Raw genomic sequence first — 18,885 nt, forward strand, 5'->3', positions numbered from 1 at the left:
GGAGAATTCCAGTGTACTTTTTTGGTCAGCCAACTCTCTCTGCTACCGAAAATCCTGGCCGGTTTTCCCAACTAGCAGGGAACGCGGTAGCGGCAAAGGACTGGAAGGTGATGACAAGTGGTTAAATAGGAATCCAAGCCGCAAGGGCAGGGAGGAGGTGATGGGACTCTGGATTGCTGGGCTCCTGCTGTAAGGGAGTAACATCAAGCGTGCTGAGTAGCTAAGAAGGCCCCCAAAGTACCCCCGCCCATGGACCTCCTGCGGGACAATGTCTGTTTTCAGGTGATTTTTTCAGTAACAATTACATAATTGCTCCTTTATGACTGCTGTTAACTATTTTTCCTTCTTTTCACCGGCCCTCCGACCCTGTAATTACAGATCCCAGGCCACTGGAGCAGAAATTTACAGCGCAGAGTAATATGGTCCACAACACGGAAGGGAAGCCAAAGGAGCCCCTGAACCTGAAGGTGCCTCGAGTCAGGGCCCCATTCAGATCTCTTTGGCAAAGACTAAAATTCCGCCGCCCCAACCTCCGTGGACGTAATTCCAACAAAGAGCAACCTATTTTTTTTTTTTTTTTTTCCTCTTTCTCCAGATGATTTCCTCCAATGCACTTAATCTATCACAATGTCCGGAGTTGTCACAAGAAAACAGAAGTGGGACTAAGGGACCAAACGTCCCTTATCTCCAAAGTTTAAAATGAAAACCAAAGCAAGCCACAACTGCTGGTCGCTCTAGGCCAGACACGGGTGCTACAAAAAAAAAAAGAAAAATTAAACTCGCCCCTTTCTGGTATCACCATCAAATCCGAAACAAGTCTGCCTCTATCCGGTGTCAGAGGCAGTCAGGGAATGTTTCCATTATTGGGAAAGCGGTGGCACCACTGGTAAACAACTTTTTCCAGCACTGGAACCCAAGTTTGGACACCCTTCAATATTCCTATTCCCTTTTCCCAGAAAAAGGCTCAGGAAAGTTGAGTGATTTGCCTGGGATCACACAGCAAATCAAATTTCAATGGCCCAGTCCATATCTGGTTCTGAAGTCCCTACCTTGTAAACATGTTTTGATAAAGCAGACAGAGATAAACAGGAAGAGGGCCCGCTCACCTCCCCATCCTCCCACGGAGCAGGCAGCGGCTATGTTTTCTCCTCTTTGCTGCCAGCCTGGGTCCACATGGCTGTAATCTACCTCAGTGATACGTTTTTGTTTTTTTTTGGGGGGGGGGGAGTCGAGGCTCCTTTTCTCACATCTAATCTCAATTCTGCTTTAGGGAAGTTCAGCAGTTAATATCAGGTGTAGAGTTGTTGCTGTGTCTGCCTGACCAGAACGAGGGCATCACTCACATACACACACACACACACACACACATACACACAAATAATAAAAATAAAAATAAAAAAGACGAAGGAGAGAGAGAGATGATAGAGGGTGGAGATGAACGAGCTTCTTAAGGCAGCATTATCGACAGAGACAAAGACACCGCAGCCCCCACACCACAACCAGCCCACCCACCTTCCCTCCTGCAGGCAAGCAGGGGGGCGGTGGGGGGAATGAATGGGGCTGGCAGTTCCCTCTGCCGGCCTGAGCTGGAGAGTGGGGGAGTTCCCAAGGCTGCTTCTCATCAACTCAGGGCAAGGGTCCCATCTGGTCAGAGAATCAGGCTTTGCAGGCCAGACTCCTCTGGATGGGCCCAGAATGAGGCTGAGGTGTGCAGCAGAAGACTCGCCTCCTTCCCACATCAACATCAAGGGCACCCGTTCCTGTTCATGATCTCACTTAAAATAGGAACCACACCTCCTGACCACACAGGGTGGGCTCAGAGGTGACAGCTGGGACAGGCCCCAAGGATGCCTCGGGCCTGACGAAAGAACAAGCCTCCCGTGCAGAGCCCATCCCATGGAGCTCATCTTTAGACAGAAGGCTTGCCCCAAACCTCTGAAAAGGGGACCTGCAGACCCAGAGGTCACGTTCACATAACTGCCACAATTTTTTTTTTTTTTGGAGTACACACAGGGAGCTAGCTGTCTCCCTTCCTACCCCTCCCCAAGGCACACAGACAGGTAACACACAGGTAAGAGCACACTCACCTGCGCTCTGACTTCCTGACTCTGAGCTGCTCAGGCCAAACGAGGAATGTCATTGGCTTATTCTGGTAAGCTCCTTAGTGGCTGCCGCCATAGGATACAGGCTTTATTTAACATAATGGAGTCGTTTTGCTCCCCTAGCCCAGACCTTGCACCCCCTCTGGAGAATATCTCCCCGGAGGCATCAATCTCCAAGGCATCTAAGTTCCTTCCTTGGGCTGACATCTCGCTCAGCCCCGTGGTGAGCCGGCTTGCAAATCCTGAGCCTGAAGTCCCTGTAGCAGCTCCGGCAAAGGCACATTATTTATCCCCGCTTCTGTTTTAATTAACACAGAGACATATTCGACAGAGCTCGATAATTGTCTCGGCAACCGCAGGCCGGAAAATAAAGGACTCCCAGCTGCATGTGATCGGCTGCTTCGGGTTCTGGTTCTAACTGCCGGCTCAGCATGTGTGCCCCAAACCAGCCCAAGCACCGCTCGGCCACCTGTCAGTTCTCCACCCTGGGGGTTGGTTCAGCAGGCAGGCAGGGATCTCCAAGCACTAGCTTAACCTCTGGCTCCACCTAACGGCAAGAAATCCACACTCCCCTTTCACAGATGGACAAACTGAGCTTCATCCAGGAAGGTCCCGAAAGGAGGAAACTAATTCAGCAAAGGAAAGGAACGGTCCTCTACTTGTCCTCCCACGCTGCAATTTTCTTCCCCTGCCACCTTACAGGAGGGAAAGTGATGTCAACTTTTTAGTTAGCATCTTGGAATTCGCCAGCCCTTTGTCTGCGCACAGCACTTCACACACATTATTCAAACAATCTCGAGTGGGTGAGTCACTAGAACGTCTGCTGAATAATGAGGAACAAACACAGAGGCCTGAAATGGGGCTGCAAGACGGAGGCACAAATGGTACCTGACGTCCAGCCCAGGGTTCTGGCTGCACATCCTCTCTGACCTTTGCCTGGCTTCCCCATCACTTTCATCCTGTGACAGCACTTCCAGCGTGGGGCGGGGAAAGCTAAGTCGCCGGCTGGGCTTGCCAGGGGAAGGTCTGCGCTCACCTTTAAGTCAGGAGGCTTGCTTCGGGGCCCCGGGTTCGGCGCCGCGGCAGCGCCCACATCTGAAGTTGGCCCGCCTGCAGAGTTAGCACCCGCGGCCTCCCCAGGCCGGAGGTCCGCGCCCGGCAGGTGGCAAGCGGCGTCTTCCAGCCCAGCTCCATCCTCCTCGCCCTGCTGTTGCTGCAGCTCGTCCGATTTGCACCTCTTCATGGTGTATGTGGGTCGGCAAGGGGAATCTGTCCTTCCAGCGCGCCGTCTTGGGGGAGACCGCACCCCTTCTTGCGCTCAGAAAACGAGGCCCGGGGTCTGAATTAGTAGCGAGGGGAGTCGGCGGGTCACAATTTCTTGAATTAAAAGACAGATCGGGGATGAGGGAGGGGCGAGGACAGGGAGCCTTGGTTACAGCCTGGAATAGTTCATTTCGACCTGGGGAGCGGAGGCAGGTCACAGTCCAGGCTGGGCAGCAGGAGTCCTTGGGCAGTCATTGGAGCAGGAGGAGGAAGACGGCCCCCGGCCCCCCAAACTTTCTGCTCCAGGGCGCCCGCAGGGCGGAGGGGAGCTGGGCGGCACCGCGCATCCCTCCCGGCGGGCCGGGCTGCTGGGGGAGGCAGGGCACCGGGCAGCCGGCGGGNGCTGCCTCCGCCCGCGAGGGGGAAGGCGAGGGAAGGAGGGAGTGACAACGGCAGCGGGCCAATGGGAAGCCCGGAGGGCTGAGGGGGCGTCGCGCGGCCACGTTTTTAGGGTTGGTTGCACCGCGCGGTCCCCCAGGAGAGGACCGGAGGGCCCTGCTGCTGCTGCGCTTTGGCATTGCGGAGAGCGGGCTGCGGAGGAGAGGCGGGGCGGCGCGCCACCCCTGACGCGGTCACAGCAGGAGCCGGAGGGACCCTCCCTGGAAAGGCTCTCTCGGGATTTCCCCCACCCACTCGTTTTATTTGCCAGGGAGGGGGCGAGATAGGGATGTTTATCATCAGTGCATTTGGCTCTAACTTTGCACATTACGTGCACACATCTCGTAGGTGAGGAAGACAGTGGTCCCCTCTAGCTTACATGGTCAGAAACAAACCGCTGCCTCTGTTAAGAGCTGCAAACGCAGAGGGGAGGGGGTGATCTTCTGCCCCATCATCCCTTCTCCCCCTTTAAGTAACTAGCTCATGTGAGTTTTAGCTTTAGGCTCAGAAATTACAACGTATTTCATTATTTAACACAATAATGTGCGTGAGCCCCTTGCAAACTGTGTAACGGCTTTTAAAATAAGAAGGGGTGTTAATAGCAGGAGGTTGATACATATGGAAGAGGAGAAAAAAGAATGCAATCTCTTTTTCCCATGAATCACAGCCAAAGTTCGCTACTAATCTGGAAGCAGAAGAGAGTAAATATCGGGGTAAATATGGAGCAGAGTGACAACTCCATCCAAGTGTCTATTGTATGCTTACTAAGGATATGATGCTTTTTGCTCATCCAGCAGCTAGACCAACGGTTGTTAAGGGATGGTCCTGGGACCAGCAGCAGCACATGGAAACTTGACAGAAATGCAAATTCTTGGAAATGAGCAAGACCTACAGAATCAAAAAGAGAGGGCCCAGAAGTCTGTTTTAAATAAGCCCACCAGCTAATTCTGATGCAAGCTAAGATCTGAGACCCATTCATTGACTTAATGAAGGGGCCTCTTAGTCGTGAGTCATGGTGATGATCCCTCAAGTGTTTTACAGTTTTCCAATCGCTTTTACACCTATCGTGCCATGCAAGCCTCACTTCAGTCCTACCAGGCTATGAGTTTCCTGACTCTGTTCTGTCCCTTTTCCCATTCCAACCACTCATTTTCATGTGTATCCTGGAAGAGCCCAAGTTGTTAAGAATTTACTTCAGTCAGGCAGCTACTTTCTAAAGTAGGCAGCTCCATTTTTAGAAGACAGGAATTTAGGATGGGCTGGGAATGCAGAAACACCCCCTACATCCACTACACAGTATCAGGCACAACGTGGAAACACAAAGCTTTACTGGTACTCTGCTGTATTTTCAATGATAAGGGAAAGACAGGGTGCCAGTGAAGACCCAGGCAGGACTAGGCAGAACCAGTGGGAGCAGATTCCCATGGTGCTGAGTGTCAGGCAGAATGGTCTACTGCCCCCTACCAGACTCCTGACTAGCCCTAGAAAAGTCCAAGGACCCCTACCCATTGAATTGTGTCTCATTGCTATACTAGGTTGAAGTTGGCCTTTGACTTTTTTTTTTTTATTATCATACACACATAGCATGATGGTCAGTTTCCTATTTGTGGCCATATTTAGCGAGGTATAATGCAGGTCAATAAAAGGCAGCGGTGTGTTTCATGAAATCAGCTAATGCCGTATGTTCCCTTTTGGAGAGGCAGTGTGGCATAGTGGTTAAGAGCTCAGACTCTGTGGCCAGACTGGTTAGAGGCAAATGCTGGCTCTGCTCTCCACTCACCATGTGACTGGGAGCCAGTTATCTAGCCCCTTTACACCCCAGTTTCCTGATTTGGAAGTGAGGAGGATGACAGTACCTATCTTATAGGATGTTGGGTAGTAAATGGAAAGCATTTAGACATTGCCTGCTACAGAGGGAAGGCCATGGCTATTATGAGGGAAGTCATCCAGTTTCCACAGTGTTATGCATTCCACTCCAATGGTTCTAACTTTGGAAGTTCCAATGCTTCTCACTCATTCCAACTTTCTCCGCAGTCATATTATAGAACGAACACTCTACTGCCAAAGAAGTATGGGTGGGAAGTCTGTGTAGAGACCTGTATGACTTACAACTTCCAGTATGAAGCTGATGGCAAATGTTCATTAGCCAATGTAAATTCTTGAGTACCTAAAATAAACAGAACTTGAAAGGAGTTTGAGACTCTTTTAAAAGGATGGATCATTCTATTGTTCTAGGCTTCTTTGGAAACGTCTAGGCATGTAGCATGTTTTGATGTTCAAGATAAGACAAAAATTTGCAGATCCGCAATGCAAGACATTATATTTGGTATGTGAGAGTAGCATTTTCCATTTCTCTTTGACACCCCTGTTGAAATACAAATAGATAACACGGTGTCTCAGGAAGAATTCAGGTCTTTGGTGTTGGATTACCCAGGTAAGAATTCTGGTTCTGTTAGTCCCTGTGTTCTGTTGGGCAACCAAATCACTTAACCTCTCTCACCCTTGGTTTTCTCATCTATAACCAGGGACTAATAAGATCTATTCCCACCTGGGTATTCTAAGGATAAAAATAGATCATGCACGTGTAAACAAGTAATACATCGATGTTCTCGGTAAACCTGAATGAAACAAAAATAATTAACAAACTTATCTAAGCCCCAGTCTGTCGCATGAAAAAAAACGTAGAATTATCTCACTAAGCTTAATACTTTTTGTGAAAGGAAGTCCCAGTTAGGCTAATGAAAGGGGGTGGGGGTGGGGTCTCCTGGTAGTATCATATACGCTAAATCAGTAGGTATACAAACAAGAAGGATAAAGATCAGGGTTATGGAATCCTGCTCCCATGTCAACAGCCAGTTCAATTATCTTGATAAACTGATGAAGCTTTAAGTATAGAGGATAAGGTGCCAAGATCAACAGGTATGCAGAGAGTAAGGCTTTTCTTTTCTTTTTTTCACAAGGCTTCTCTTTTTGCCATTAGCAAGAGCCTTGCAGATTATCCAAGAAAATTCAGTTTCCTACTCCATAGGAATTCTTTAAAAAACATTTGCAACATCAAATGGGTAATACTTGTCAGCTACTTTAAGATTTAACATAAAAAGAGTGCTTAGCTTAGAAAGTAAAAGTACTCTCTTCTGGACCAGATATAATAATTTTGATCACTGTATTTTGATACCAACATCATTATAAATATGCCTTTGTTAATGTAGCTTTCCTCCCTTCCTTTTAGAGATTTCCCTTCCACTCAATGCTCCCCTGAAAAGAAATTGGGTTCCGTTGGGTTAGGAGAAGTAAACTATGCAAATAACCGTCAGAGAGATTGGCTGGATTGCCGAAGACGTCACAATCCCACCACCTAAATACAGGCTTTTTATTGGTTGTTCTAAGAGGCAGACAGGACCGGGAAGGCTCTGTCTGCATCTCTCGTGAGTTGGAGAAAGCTTTGAGTCTATACCAAATCTTATTGGGCTTTTTTTTTCCCCTTAAAATGTGCTCAGCATCATTATCTACATATTATTACATTTTCCATGTAATATTTCCCTATGGAAATATGTGTGAGTAAATATTTCAAGTGACTACTTACCATTCTATCAAGTGAATATATCATGGTTTACTTAACCACTATCTACCTTTTTCTTGGATACTTAGTTGTTTCCATTTTTTGCCTTTAGAGATAAAATGTAATTACTATTTTTATTCAAAATTGTATAGACTCTTTCCTCCATAGCATAGAGTCTCTGATACCTAACTGGTAATGTTTTAAAAGAGCAAAACCAAACAGATTGCCACTCTGCGACCCTTTCTCTCACAGCATCCCTAAAACCTGCATGGGAGATCCCGAAGTCTGGGCTCGTTCCTGGGACTGGTCAATCTCCTAATCTGTAGTACAAAAAGCTGGAAGTTCCTTCATCTCATTTCAGGTAGGGTGCATATTCTTCATTGTGGGTGCTTGCTTCTTAGTAATGAGAGGAAAGTTGCAATCGTCATGACTCTGAACAGAGGAGGTTTGTGAAGTGCAAACTTAAACCCTGATTGTACTGTTCTGCGTGAAAGCCTGGGACTGGTAAAATGGCTGCTTTGTGTCCTTTTCCATCTCTATAGGGAATCCATACAAACCTCTGCACAATCTGTTACTTAAAGCTGAAAAGGCTAGCCCTTAAAAAAAAAAAACAAAACTGACAGAAGACAAAAAAGGGAAAAAGAGAAAATATCAGCTTTTCTCAAAGAGAATCAGTTGTTTGTTATTTTACATCTGAAGCTAGATATCTGTGGCAGTTACATCTATTATTCTAGGTGGCACTTTTAGATATGATGATAAGAGCAAGCAGTTACCATCGAAAAAGAACTCAGGTGTTTGGGTGTTTTGCTAGGAACCTTGTGAATGTTCTCTTAATCCCCACAAGGGCTCTGCAAGGTAAATGTTATCCCTATGGTACAGATTTAAAAAACAGGTTCAGAGAGATTCTCGCACTTTCATAGGCCTGAAATCCGACCCCTGCTCTGTCCGATTCTAACTGTAAAAAGGTGTCATACATAGCTCACCCTTCACAGCCCTAATTCTGAGCCACTCCTGTGGTAAAGAATTTATCAGTGAGTACCAGTCTACTGTTAAATATATCTGCATTCATTCAAAGAAATTTATGAAACACGTTTCGTGGGCAAAGGCTTTACAAGATGCTCATGGAAGATAGAGAACAATAAAAGACATTGGTCCCGGCCTTTGAGCTTAAAGTCCAGTTGGGGAAATAGAAGGCACAAACAAAATGTAAAACAACGAAAGATTGAAATGGTAGTCTGTCGGCATTCCCAGGGGGAGATAATTAAGTATCCCAGTCAGGGGAGAGAGAGGTCCCTACAAGGGACTGAAAGAACTCTGAGGAAGACATGCTTACACATGGTTATCCATATCGTGGGTGTTAAAAGAATACAATGTTACTTTAGGATGATTCGGAAGCCTTTAAGTAGGTAAGAACTATATAAATCATCTTGAAAATAGAATCATTCAATGTTTGGATCTCTTTAGTTTTACATCTGCATGTTATAGAGTTTTTATGGCATAGTAGTGATGGGAAAAACATTTTTGTCTTTTCATTCTTGGAAACCATAGGACAGTGATTCTCAAAAAGCATGGTGCATTGGGGCGTCTGGGTGGCTCAGCTGTTTAAATGTTCAACTATGTTGTCACAGGGCATGATCTCGCGGTTCGTGGGTTTGAGCCCCACATTGGTCCATGCTGTCAGCACAGAGCCCCCTCCACATCCTCTCTGTTCTGCCCCTCCCCTGCTCCTTTTCTCTTTCTCTCTCCCTAAAAGAAATAAACACTAAAATAAAATCTTTGGGGTGCCTGGGTGGCTCAGTCTGTTAAATGTTTGACTTTGGCTTGGGTCATGGTCTCGTGGCTCTTGAGTTCGAGCCCTGGGTTGGGCTCTGTTCTGACAGCTCGGAGCCTGGAGCCTGCTTTGGATTCTGTGTCTCCCTTTCTCTCTGCCCCTTCCCCACTTGTGTTCTATCTCTGTCTCTCAAAAATAAATAAACGTTAAAAATTTTTTAAAAAATCTTTAAAAAAAAGTATGGTGCATGGATTACCAGCAACAGAAAACACCTTGGAATTTAGTTATGTATGCAGTTCCCCAGGCCCCTATATCACAGGGACAGAATCAGAATTTCCGGGGGTGTGAAGCCTGAAAACCTGCACTTGAAACAAGGGTGGGGGTGATTCTTACACACATTGAAATTTGAGAACCACTTATATAGGAGAAGGCTTGGTGGATCAAATGTATTATTTTTTTATAATTCAACGAACATTTACATTTATTTTAAATCTGAAAAATCTGGACTGCTTCACGAATCTGTGTGTCATCCTCGCACCGGGGCCATGCGAATCTTCTCTGTTTCAATCCACTTTTAGTCTATGTGCTGCCAAAGCGAGCACAGTCGATCACATTTTTGGATAGATTTGTGAATTAATAACATCTCCTATTTATTGAGCACTTACTAGTTGCCTGTCAAAAACTCCCAAAACTTTGTAGGTAAGTTCATAACCTCCATTTTACAGATGGGAAAGTGAGGCTCCAAGAGGATGAGAACTTGGCCGCGGTCACGTGACTGGGAAGAGCTAGCCCAACCAGTTCTTCTTGCCTTCAGTGACTATACTTCTCCCACAATGGCCACTGCACTGTTGCCTAGGCTGTGCTATGGCCTCCATACTTATTAATAATAGCAACAGCTATCATTTGAGTGCCTTTTATGTGGCATATAATTTCAGCTTAAACCTTTCTGTAAGTTCAAATGGTACTTTGCCAGGTAAGTTGACTAAGATGCAGAGATTCAGTATATCTCCCAAAATTACTGTCTGCCAGTTGAAACAGGACTTTCTTATTCTGGTATGACTTTTCTCCATGTTCACTTCCTCTTGACTGTTTGTAAAATCGTTTTTGGCTCTGTCAGGACTTCCTTTCCTTGGTGTAATATATCCTGACCCTTTGCCCCTAGTTTGGAATGGCAAACCAAGAGTTGAAGTGTAGGCTTTCTTTCTAACAGCTCCCATGCTTTTTCCCAACACAGGAATGGAGAGCTACAGTCTGAATCAAGAGGGAAGTGTTGGTTGCTCGGAAAAACCTGCTGATCTTGTGACTGCAAAAAGAGAAAGACAACTTAACCAAAGAAGCCTTTCCCGGGAAGGGGGAATCACACCATGTGAGATCTGGTTCTGGATTATGTCTTAGATCATTTTCAGGGAGTTTCATATGGCCGCAGGGCATCCCCAAGCAGACAGAGGGACAAAGGGCTGTTTTCATTGATGAATCCAACCCGGCTTGCCTTATGCCTCTCACAGGGTGCTGGTGGAGGAAGATAATATTCTCTTTCAAGATGCAATGACTTAGCACAATTCAGTAATATAAATAGCTAAAAATATATAAATGTCTGCACCCTTTCACCCAGTAATATACCCTTCTGGAAAATAATTCAAAAGATGAAAACAAAACAACAACACAACAGAAAATATATAAAGGAGTATTGTTTATAGCAGTGAAAAACCTGAAAGGACCTACATGCTCAAGATTAGGAAGTGGGTGAATAACAATGGTGTAAGAATGTAATGGAATGTTATGAGGCTATTGAAAGAGATATGTATGATAAGTGTATAGAAACACAAAAAGCCTTTTTGAAATAACATAAAATGAAAGCAAAGCATTCGAATGCAAAATTGTCTTGAGCTAGAATAAGAGCTTTGGAGTCAGGCAAACGTGTGTCATTAGCTTTATGGACTTAGACAAATTGCTTAACTGGAGTCTCAGTGTCCACATTTATAAAATAAAGAGTAAAATATCCATCTTTTAGGGCACCCGGGTGGCTTAGCCGGTTAAACAGCCGGCTCTTTTTTTTTTTTTTAACAGATTAAAAAAAATTTTTAATTTATTTCTGAGAGAGTGAGACAGACAGACAGCGTGAGCTGGGCGGGGGGGGGGTTGGGTACAGAGAGAGAGGGAGACACGGAATCTGAAACAGGCTCCAGTCTCTGAGCTGGCTGTCAGCACAGAGCCTGATGCGGGGCTCGAACCCACAAACCGTGAGATCATGACCTGAGCCAAAATCGGACGCTTAACCGACTGAGCCACCCAGGCACCCCCAGCCAGCTCTTGGTTTTGGCTCAGGTCATGATCTCACATGGGTTCCAGCCCATGCATTTGTGGGTTCCAGCCCTGTGTTGGGCTCTATGCTGATAGCGTGGAGCCTGCTTGGGATTCTCTCTCCCTCTCTTTCTCTGCCCCTCCCATGCTAGTGTGCACACACACTCTCTCTGTCTCTCAAAATAAATAAACAAAAACTTAAAAATAGATAAATAAAATACATCTTTCCAAGGTTATTATAAGAATTAAAGATGATATAAACTATATGGCTAAAATGTGGGTAAACCATGGATAAAGATAGGAAGGGAGTGCTATGGAATAATTGTAAGTTTTATGCTAGGATATTGGATTACTGAAAATTTCATTTGAAATGTACCTATTTTTTGATGTTTTAAATGTAATATAATTTTTCCCTTTTCTTTCTCCATACTCTTTTTTAAAGTTTATTTATTTATGTTGAGAGAGAGATAGAGAGCAAGCAGGAGAGGAGGGGCAGAGAGAAAAGCAGGCTCTGCAGTGACAGTGCAGAGCCTGACATGGGGCTTGAACTCACAAACTGGGAGATCATGATCTGAACTGAAAGCGAGTCAGATGTTTAACCGACTGAGCCACCCAAGGACCCCTCTTCCTCCATACCGTTGAAAAACTGCATACTTCCTGTGTAGGAAGTGTGTGCACGTCTCATCAGGAAACTTGCCTAAGTGGATTCCTAAGCCCTATTTGGAAGAGGGTCCCAATTCCTCTGTAATCAGCTCTAGGGAAATGATAGGAACCTTAAACACTGACATACAGAAAGGTGGCTCAACTAGGTCCTGCTTTCCAAGCACTTAGAGGTTTATGTGACTGTTGATAGATACGGGTCTCTGTCTCTACAATTTGAAGGTGGAGAAGGTTCTCGTGACCAAGATGTCTTCATCCACCTTTGCTACCTCCCACCTCCATTAAACCACTTTCCCTGCAGAGCCTGATTCATATGAAAGAAATATTTTCTTTTGGCTAATATATATTGAGGTACCTCTTTGCATCAGGCATTGTGTTTGGCACATATAAATACTTACTAAGCCAGCTGGAATATGCTTAGAACATAGGAAACCTTCTAGAAAACCTCCACCAGGATAATGTTGACACAGAAAAGGGTATTTCATGTGGATTTTCATCTATCCATATTCATCCAAGATTAGCAGAGAGACACAAGAATAAAACTTGTTGCCAGGTTTTATTCTGGGCAAGTAAGGAAATTAACCAGAAACAGGTTCCACAGGAACAGTCAGGCAATGGGGTGCAAAAAGGGTGAAAAGCCATTTAGACTTGAAAATGCAACAGCAATCTTCTTACTGATGAGAAATGAATTGTGGCAAAACTGTGCCTGGGGCTTCTTCTGTTAAGCTTTGGGTCAGTTACTTCAGTTACCCCAAAAAATTTCTGGAAATGTTACTCTACTTGGCAGTAAAACAAAGATGATTTCCACCTGGGGTTATACCAAATTCTTTTTAATTGATTGTTTTTCCTCCCCATGTTCTGCTCCCAACAGCCGGGGATGCCACTGATGAAATATTCAGCATTGGAATGATATTTGATGTATAATTAAATAGGATACATTTAGCAGTTCAGTTTTATAGACCTTTCATCTTCAAGTTAATAAATCTTCACAGAGAGAATCTCACAAACAAAACCAAAATATTTTTGGGAATGCTATCTTCCTTGGAAAAATACATAATCCTGAACATAATTATAATATAGAGGAAAGAAAACATTTGTCAAGAACTTTTATGTGCCAGGCAAGGTACTAAGTGCTTTACACATTATTTAATTTAATCTTCGTGACCCTGTGAGATAGGTATTATCAGCTCCACTTTACAGATGAAGTAACTGAGGCTCCAAGCAGTTATTTGCTTGAGATCACAAAGTATGTATGAGCATATACAGGGCTGGAACTCAGGTCAGATTCTGAGTCTCATGCTTTTCTTTAAATTTTTACAGGAGTTCATTTCCAAAGCACTTTCATTTACTATGGTTCATTCCATCCGCTGACAAACACAGTGATATTGAGCACAATCATAGGATTCTCTCTAACGGAAGTCACAGGGTCAAGGTCAGAACAAAGGTTTATAGCAATCATAACCTCAGTGACCTTCTATTGAGTGCCTTCTGTGTGATATCTCTGTGTTAAGCACTTTTAATATGTTTTCCCCATTTTAATCTTCATAATAATCTTTGAAGGTGGGCACTATTATTATCCCATTTGATGGATGAAAAGACCAAGACTCAGAAGGGCCAACCTCTTGCTCAAGTGTATACAGTAGCAAGTTAGGACAAGAATTTGTAATAATGATAACATGATTGATAAAAGTAGTTGCTATTTATTGAGCTCTTCTCACATGTTAGATATGGCTTAAATTTTTTTGAACCCTACATGCTTTGAGATTTACAATTGGCATTGCTGTTTTTTAAAAAAAATATTTTAAAGTAATCTCTATACCCAGTGTGGGACTTAAACTTAAACTCCAAGATTGAGAGTCACATGTTCTACCTACTCAACCAGCCAGGTGCCCCTGGCATTGCTCTTTTATTTTTTTATTTTTAATTTTTTTTAATGTTTTATTTATTTCTGAGAGAGAGAAAGAGAGAGAGACAGAGAAACAGAGAGAGAGAGCATGAGCAGGGGAGGGTCAGAGAGAGAGGGAGACACAGAATCTGAAGCAGGCTCCAGGCTCTGAGCTAGCTGTCAGCACAGAGCCCGACGTGAGGCTCGAACCCACGAACCGTGAGATCATGACCTGAGCTGAAGTCGGATGCTTAACCGACTGAGCCACCCAGGTGCCCCTGGCATTGCTCTTTTAATGCTCACAATTTTTAGATAAGGAAATAAGACTTAAAGAAAATAAATTAATGTCTCCAGAGCATACACATGGGAAGGCATAGAACTAGGATTTGAATGCAGGTCTCTTTGACTCTAAGACCTGTGTCCTTAACCATGAGACTTTGCTCACTCCTGGTCTGTCTGTATACACCCTTGCTACCCAAAGTATGGTCCCCAGGCTAGCAGCATTGGTGTCCCCTGGGAACTTATTATAAATGTGGAAGCCCAAGCCATGCCCCAGACCTACTGAATCAGAAGTGTATTTTAACAAGATACCTGCGTGATTCTTGTGCCCGTTAAACTTTGAGAAGCACTGCTCTGTAGCACTGCCAGCATTACACACACACACACACACACACACGCACGCACACACGTGGGGGAGGGGCAGAGAGAGAGAGGGGGGCTTGGCCCGTTGATAGCAGAGAGTAATCTGTACATCCAGCATGAGGCTTGAACTCACAGTCCCAAGATCAAGAGTCCCGTGCTCTACTGATGGAGCCAGCAGGCACCCCCAAAACTCTTGGATTTGTGATTGTGATTTTATGTTGCGTAATAGAAAACAATGATTCTTTCTCTTAGTAAACATGTTCCTAATTCACACTGCAGAAATAAGTGTTACTTTTGGAGTTCCACAGAAAGTGCCTGATTCCCACCTACATTGCCATGAGGATCAAGACTCTGGAATCTCAGGGCATCTGGTTGGTTCAGTCAGGAGAGCATGCAACTCTTGATCTCAGAGTGGTGAGTTCGAGCCCCACATTGGGCATGGAACCTACTTAAAAGAAATAAAAATAAATAACCTTAAAAAAAGAGACTTTGGAATCTCTCTAGAAATCAAATCATCTAACCAAGAGGAATGTGTCTTAGTTCCAAGAGGAACTTGTTCTTGCTGGAGAGCAGAAACACGAGTACTTTATGTTCTCCTTTGTGCTTTCCTGAATACTTAACAATGTCTAGAGTGGCAATGCATTCATTCAGCAAATATCATTTAGTAGGTGTTAGCGATAGGCACTGTTCTAGGTGCTGGAGATAGAGCAGTGAATAAGCCAGAAAAAAAATCTGTGTTCTAGACTGGTGGTTGCCAGAGGCAGAGCAGAGGATGGGTCAATATAGGTGAAGGGGGTAAAAAGGTACAAATTTGCAATTATAAAACAAAGAAGTCATGGCAATGTTACCTACAGTATGGTGACTAGAGTTAAAAGTACTGTATTGCAGGGGCACCTGGGTGGGTCAGTCAGTTAAGCATCTGGCTTCAACTCAGGTCATGATCTCACGGTTCAGGAGTTCAAGCCCCACATCGGGCTCTGTGCTGACAGCTCAGAGCCTGGAGCGTGCCTCGGATTCTGCGTCTCCTTCTCTCTCTGCCCCTCCCCAATTCGTTCTCTCTCTCGCTCTCTCTCCCTCTCTTTCAAAAATAAATAAGTGTTAAAAAAATTAAACTGTGCTTAAAAGAGTGACCCCTTCTTAAAAAAAAAAGTACTGTATTGCATATGTGAAAGTTGCTAAGACAGTAAGTTCTCATCACAAGAAAAAAATTCTGTAACTATGTATGGTGATGGATATTAACTGGACTTTTTAGTGATGATCATTTTGCAATATATACAAATATTGAATTATTATGTTGTATACCTGTAACTAACATAATTTTAATGTCGATTAATTTCAATTTAAAAAAAATCTCGGGATGCCTGGGTGGCTCAGTTGGTTAAGCATCTGACTTTGGCTCACAATTTGTGGGTTCAAATCCACATCAGGCTCTGTACTGACAGTGTGGAGCCTGCTTGAGATTCTCTCCCACCCCTCAAAGTAAATAAACTTAAAAAAAAAAAAATCTCTGTTCTGATGTCAGTATCTTTTGGTTTTTCCTCTTGGTATGGTCAGATTCTTTGAAGAAGACAAGTCACATTTCCTCTCTGAAGGTAAATGTCTGTAGCCAGAGATTTAGGAATTGAATGGAGGAAGAGGACTGGAAATCTTAGCGTCCAATATCCATAAATCCATTTAATCTCCCCATTTTTATGGAGACTCCTATTCAACCATCTCTGGAGAATAAATACTTCAGTCTCCTTTTAGAGGAAGGAGGGCAGCAGTTGAAGAAGGGAGTGGTAACCTGGAGATCTTAAAGAGCTTTAAAAATTCTTATTTTAATCCCTGCCCAAAGTGCACACTGTACATGGCCCCTGTCCTATATCCCCACAGTGGGCAGGGCGGGGAACCACTGTGATCAAGTCTGGAGACTGGAGGGATTCTGCAGTATAAATCAGGTGGGGTCTCAGCTTTTTCCCCTTTGGATTTAGGATTCGCTTTTCCCCAGGTTGGTAACTTAGTTACACTTGTCTATCTGTTTTCTAGCTTCTACTTTGTTTTTGTTTGTCCCACTGGCTCCTCCTGTTATTGTGGGTTCATTAAAAAATCCCATTACTGGGGCCCCTGGGAGGCTCAGTCGGTCGGTTAAGCGCCTGACTCTTGGTTTCAGCTCAGGTCATGATCTCACAGTTTGTGGGTTTGAGTCTTGCATCAGCCTCTGTGCTGACAGCGTGGAGCCTGCTTGGGATGCTCTCTCCCTCTCTCTCTGACCCTCCTCAGATTGCTCTCTCTCACTCTCTCAAAAAATAAATAATAAAAATAAAAATTAAATTTAAAAAATCCCATTACTGCCATTTTAGTGGTGTTCTAGGAGACAACAGAAGTAGATCTATGTGTTCATCTTCATTAACTGCAAAACTCTCATCACTTTTTATTTATTTATTTTATAAATTTTTAAAAATGTTTTTCTAAATTTATTTCTGAGAGAGAGAGAGAGAGAGAGAGAGAGCAGGGGAGGGTCAGAAAGAGAGGGAGACACAGAATCTGAAGCAGACTCCAGCCTCCGAGCTAGCTGTCAGCACAGAGCCCGACGTGGGGCTCGAACCTACGAACCGTGAGATCATGACCTGAGCCAAAGCCGGAGGCTTAACTGAGTGAGCCACCCAGGTGCCCCTCTCATCACTTTTTAAAAAAATGTTTCTCTAGTTTTGAGAGAGGTGTGTGAGTGAGGAAGGGAGGGGCAGGCCCAAACCCAGGAACCCATGAACTCATGAACCCATGAACCATGAGATCATGACCTGAGGCGAAGTTGGATGCTTAACTGACTAAGCCACCCAGGCGCCCCAACTCTTACCACTTTTAAGGAACATTTTCTTATCCTAACTTAAATCCTCTCTTGATACCATTTAAACTCTCATTCTCCCCCAGTTGTCCTTAGAATTGGATATTTGAATAAAATATGTACTTTTACATGTGTCTGATTGTGATTTAGGAAGAGTTCATGTCATCCGCATATTTAAGATTTTAAGTAGCAGAAAACAAATGATCACCTTCCTCAGCAGATCAAAAATAGAGATGAGGCATACACATATACAAATTGTTAAATTATGTATGTAGAAGGTGTGTAATGGCAGCATCGTCTGTAATACCAAAAGACCGCCAAAAACCTAAAGGGCTATCAGTAGAGGGCTTGTTAAATAAAACATGCCAATCCATATGGTAGCATATTCTACAGCTAAAAAGAATGAGGCAGATCTTTAGATTCTGGTCCAGGAGAGCCTGAAAGGGCAGGATAGAGTAAGTATAGTATACTATCATCTGAGCTTAAAGATACGTTCTTGCACCTGCAACAGGAGTACCTTTGGGGAGGGGAAGTAGGTGACAGGGAGGCAGGGAGTAAAGGAAGACTTAGTTTTCCCTTGTATAACCTTTGTAACCTTTGAATTTATACTACAGGCTTATATTTCTTATTTTTTTAAATGTTAATGTTTATTTATTTTGGGGGGGGAGGGGCAGAGAGAGAGGGAGACACAGAATCTGAAGCAGGCTCCAGGCTCTGAGCTGTCAGCATAGGGCCTGAGGCGGGGCTCGAACTCACAGTGTGAAATCATGACCTGGGCTGAAGTTGGAAGTTTAACCGACTGAGCTACCCAGGCACCCCATTAGTTTAAAAATAAAGTACCAAAAGGGGCGCCTGGGTGACTCAGTTGGTTGAGCGTCTGACTCCTGGTTGGGATCAGATTATGATCTCGCAATGTCATGGACTGGAGCCCTGAGTCAAGCTCTGTGCTGGCAGCATGGAGCCTGCTTGGGGTTCTCTCTCTCTCTCCTCCTCTCTGCTCCTCCCTGCCTCACACTGTCTCTGTCTCTCTCAAAATAAATATTTACTTAAAAAGAAAATAAAGTACTGATGAATAGTTTTTTTAAAGAATGAACTCCATAGCTTTTACCTAATCTAATGCTCTTCCTCATGACTTCCACCTTTCCAAATGTTCCTTCTTCAAGATAGATATTAATTCCCAAATCCCTTTCTGGACAACCCCAGCCGTGTACTCTCTCATCTGATCTCCTTTGTTAGAAACACTTGCATGTAGATGGGGCACCTGGGTGGCTTAGTTGGTTGAGCAACCGACTTCGGCTCAGGTCATGATCTCGTGGTTAGTGGGTTCGAGCCCCACTCGTCAGGCTCTGTGCTGACAGCTCAAAGCCTGGAGCTTGCTTCCGATTCTGTTTCCCTCTCTCTGTCCCTTCCCCATTTGCTCTCTCTCTCTTTCAAAAAGAAAAA

The 18,885-nt window shown here is 44.3% G+C and overlaps 1 protein-coding gene and 1 non-coding gene across 2 annotated transcripts in view; both read right to left on the reverse strand.

Moving 5' to 3' along the window:
- TMCC2 (transmembrane and coiled-coil domain family 2) overlaps positions 1–3,760 on the reverse strand; it is a 39,974-nt gene extending 36,214 nt beyond the window's left edge. Inside the window, 1 exon segment of the mRNA XM_077771989.1 lies at positions 3,139–3,760. Coding sequence (XP_077628115.1) covers positions 3,139–3,345 — 207 coding nt within the window. The 5' untranslated portion in view covers positions 3,346–3,760.
- Positions 3,761–9,628: 5,868 nt separating this feature from the next.
- On the reverse strand, positions 9,629–9,735 carry LOC144238338 (U6 spliceosomal RNA). Its single transcript, XR_013337088.1, has one exon. It is a non-coding gene; the product is annotated as a U6 spliceosomal RNA (small nuclear RNA).
- Positions 9,736–18,885: the final 9,150 nt, after the last annotated feature.

Source organism: Crocuta crocuta, unplaced genomic scaffold (assembly GCF_008692635.1).
Source record: "Crocuta crocuta isolate KB4526 unplaced genomic scaffold, BGI_CrCroc_1.0 scaffold318, whole genome shotgun sequence".
NCBI lineage: Eukaryota > Metazoa > Chordata > Mammalia > Carnivora > Hyaenidae > Crocuta > Crocuta crocuta.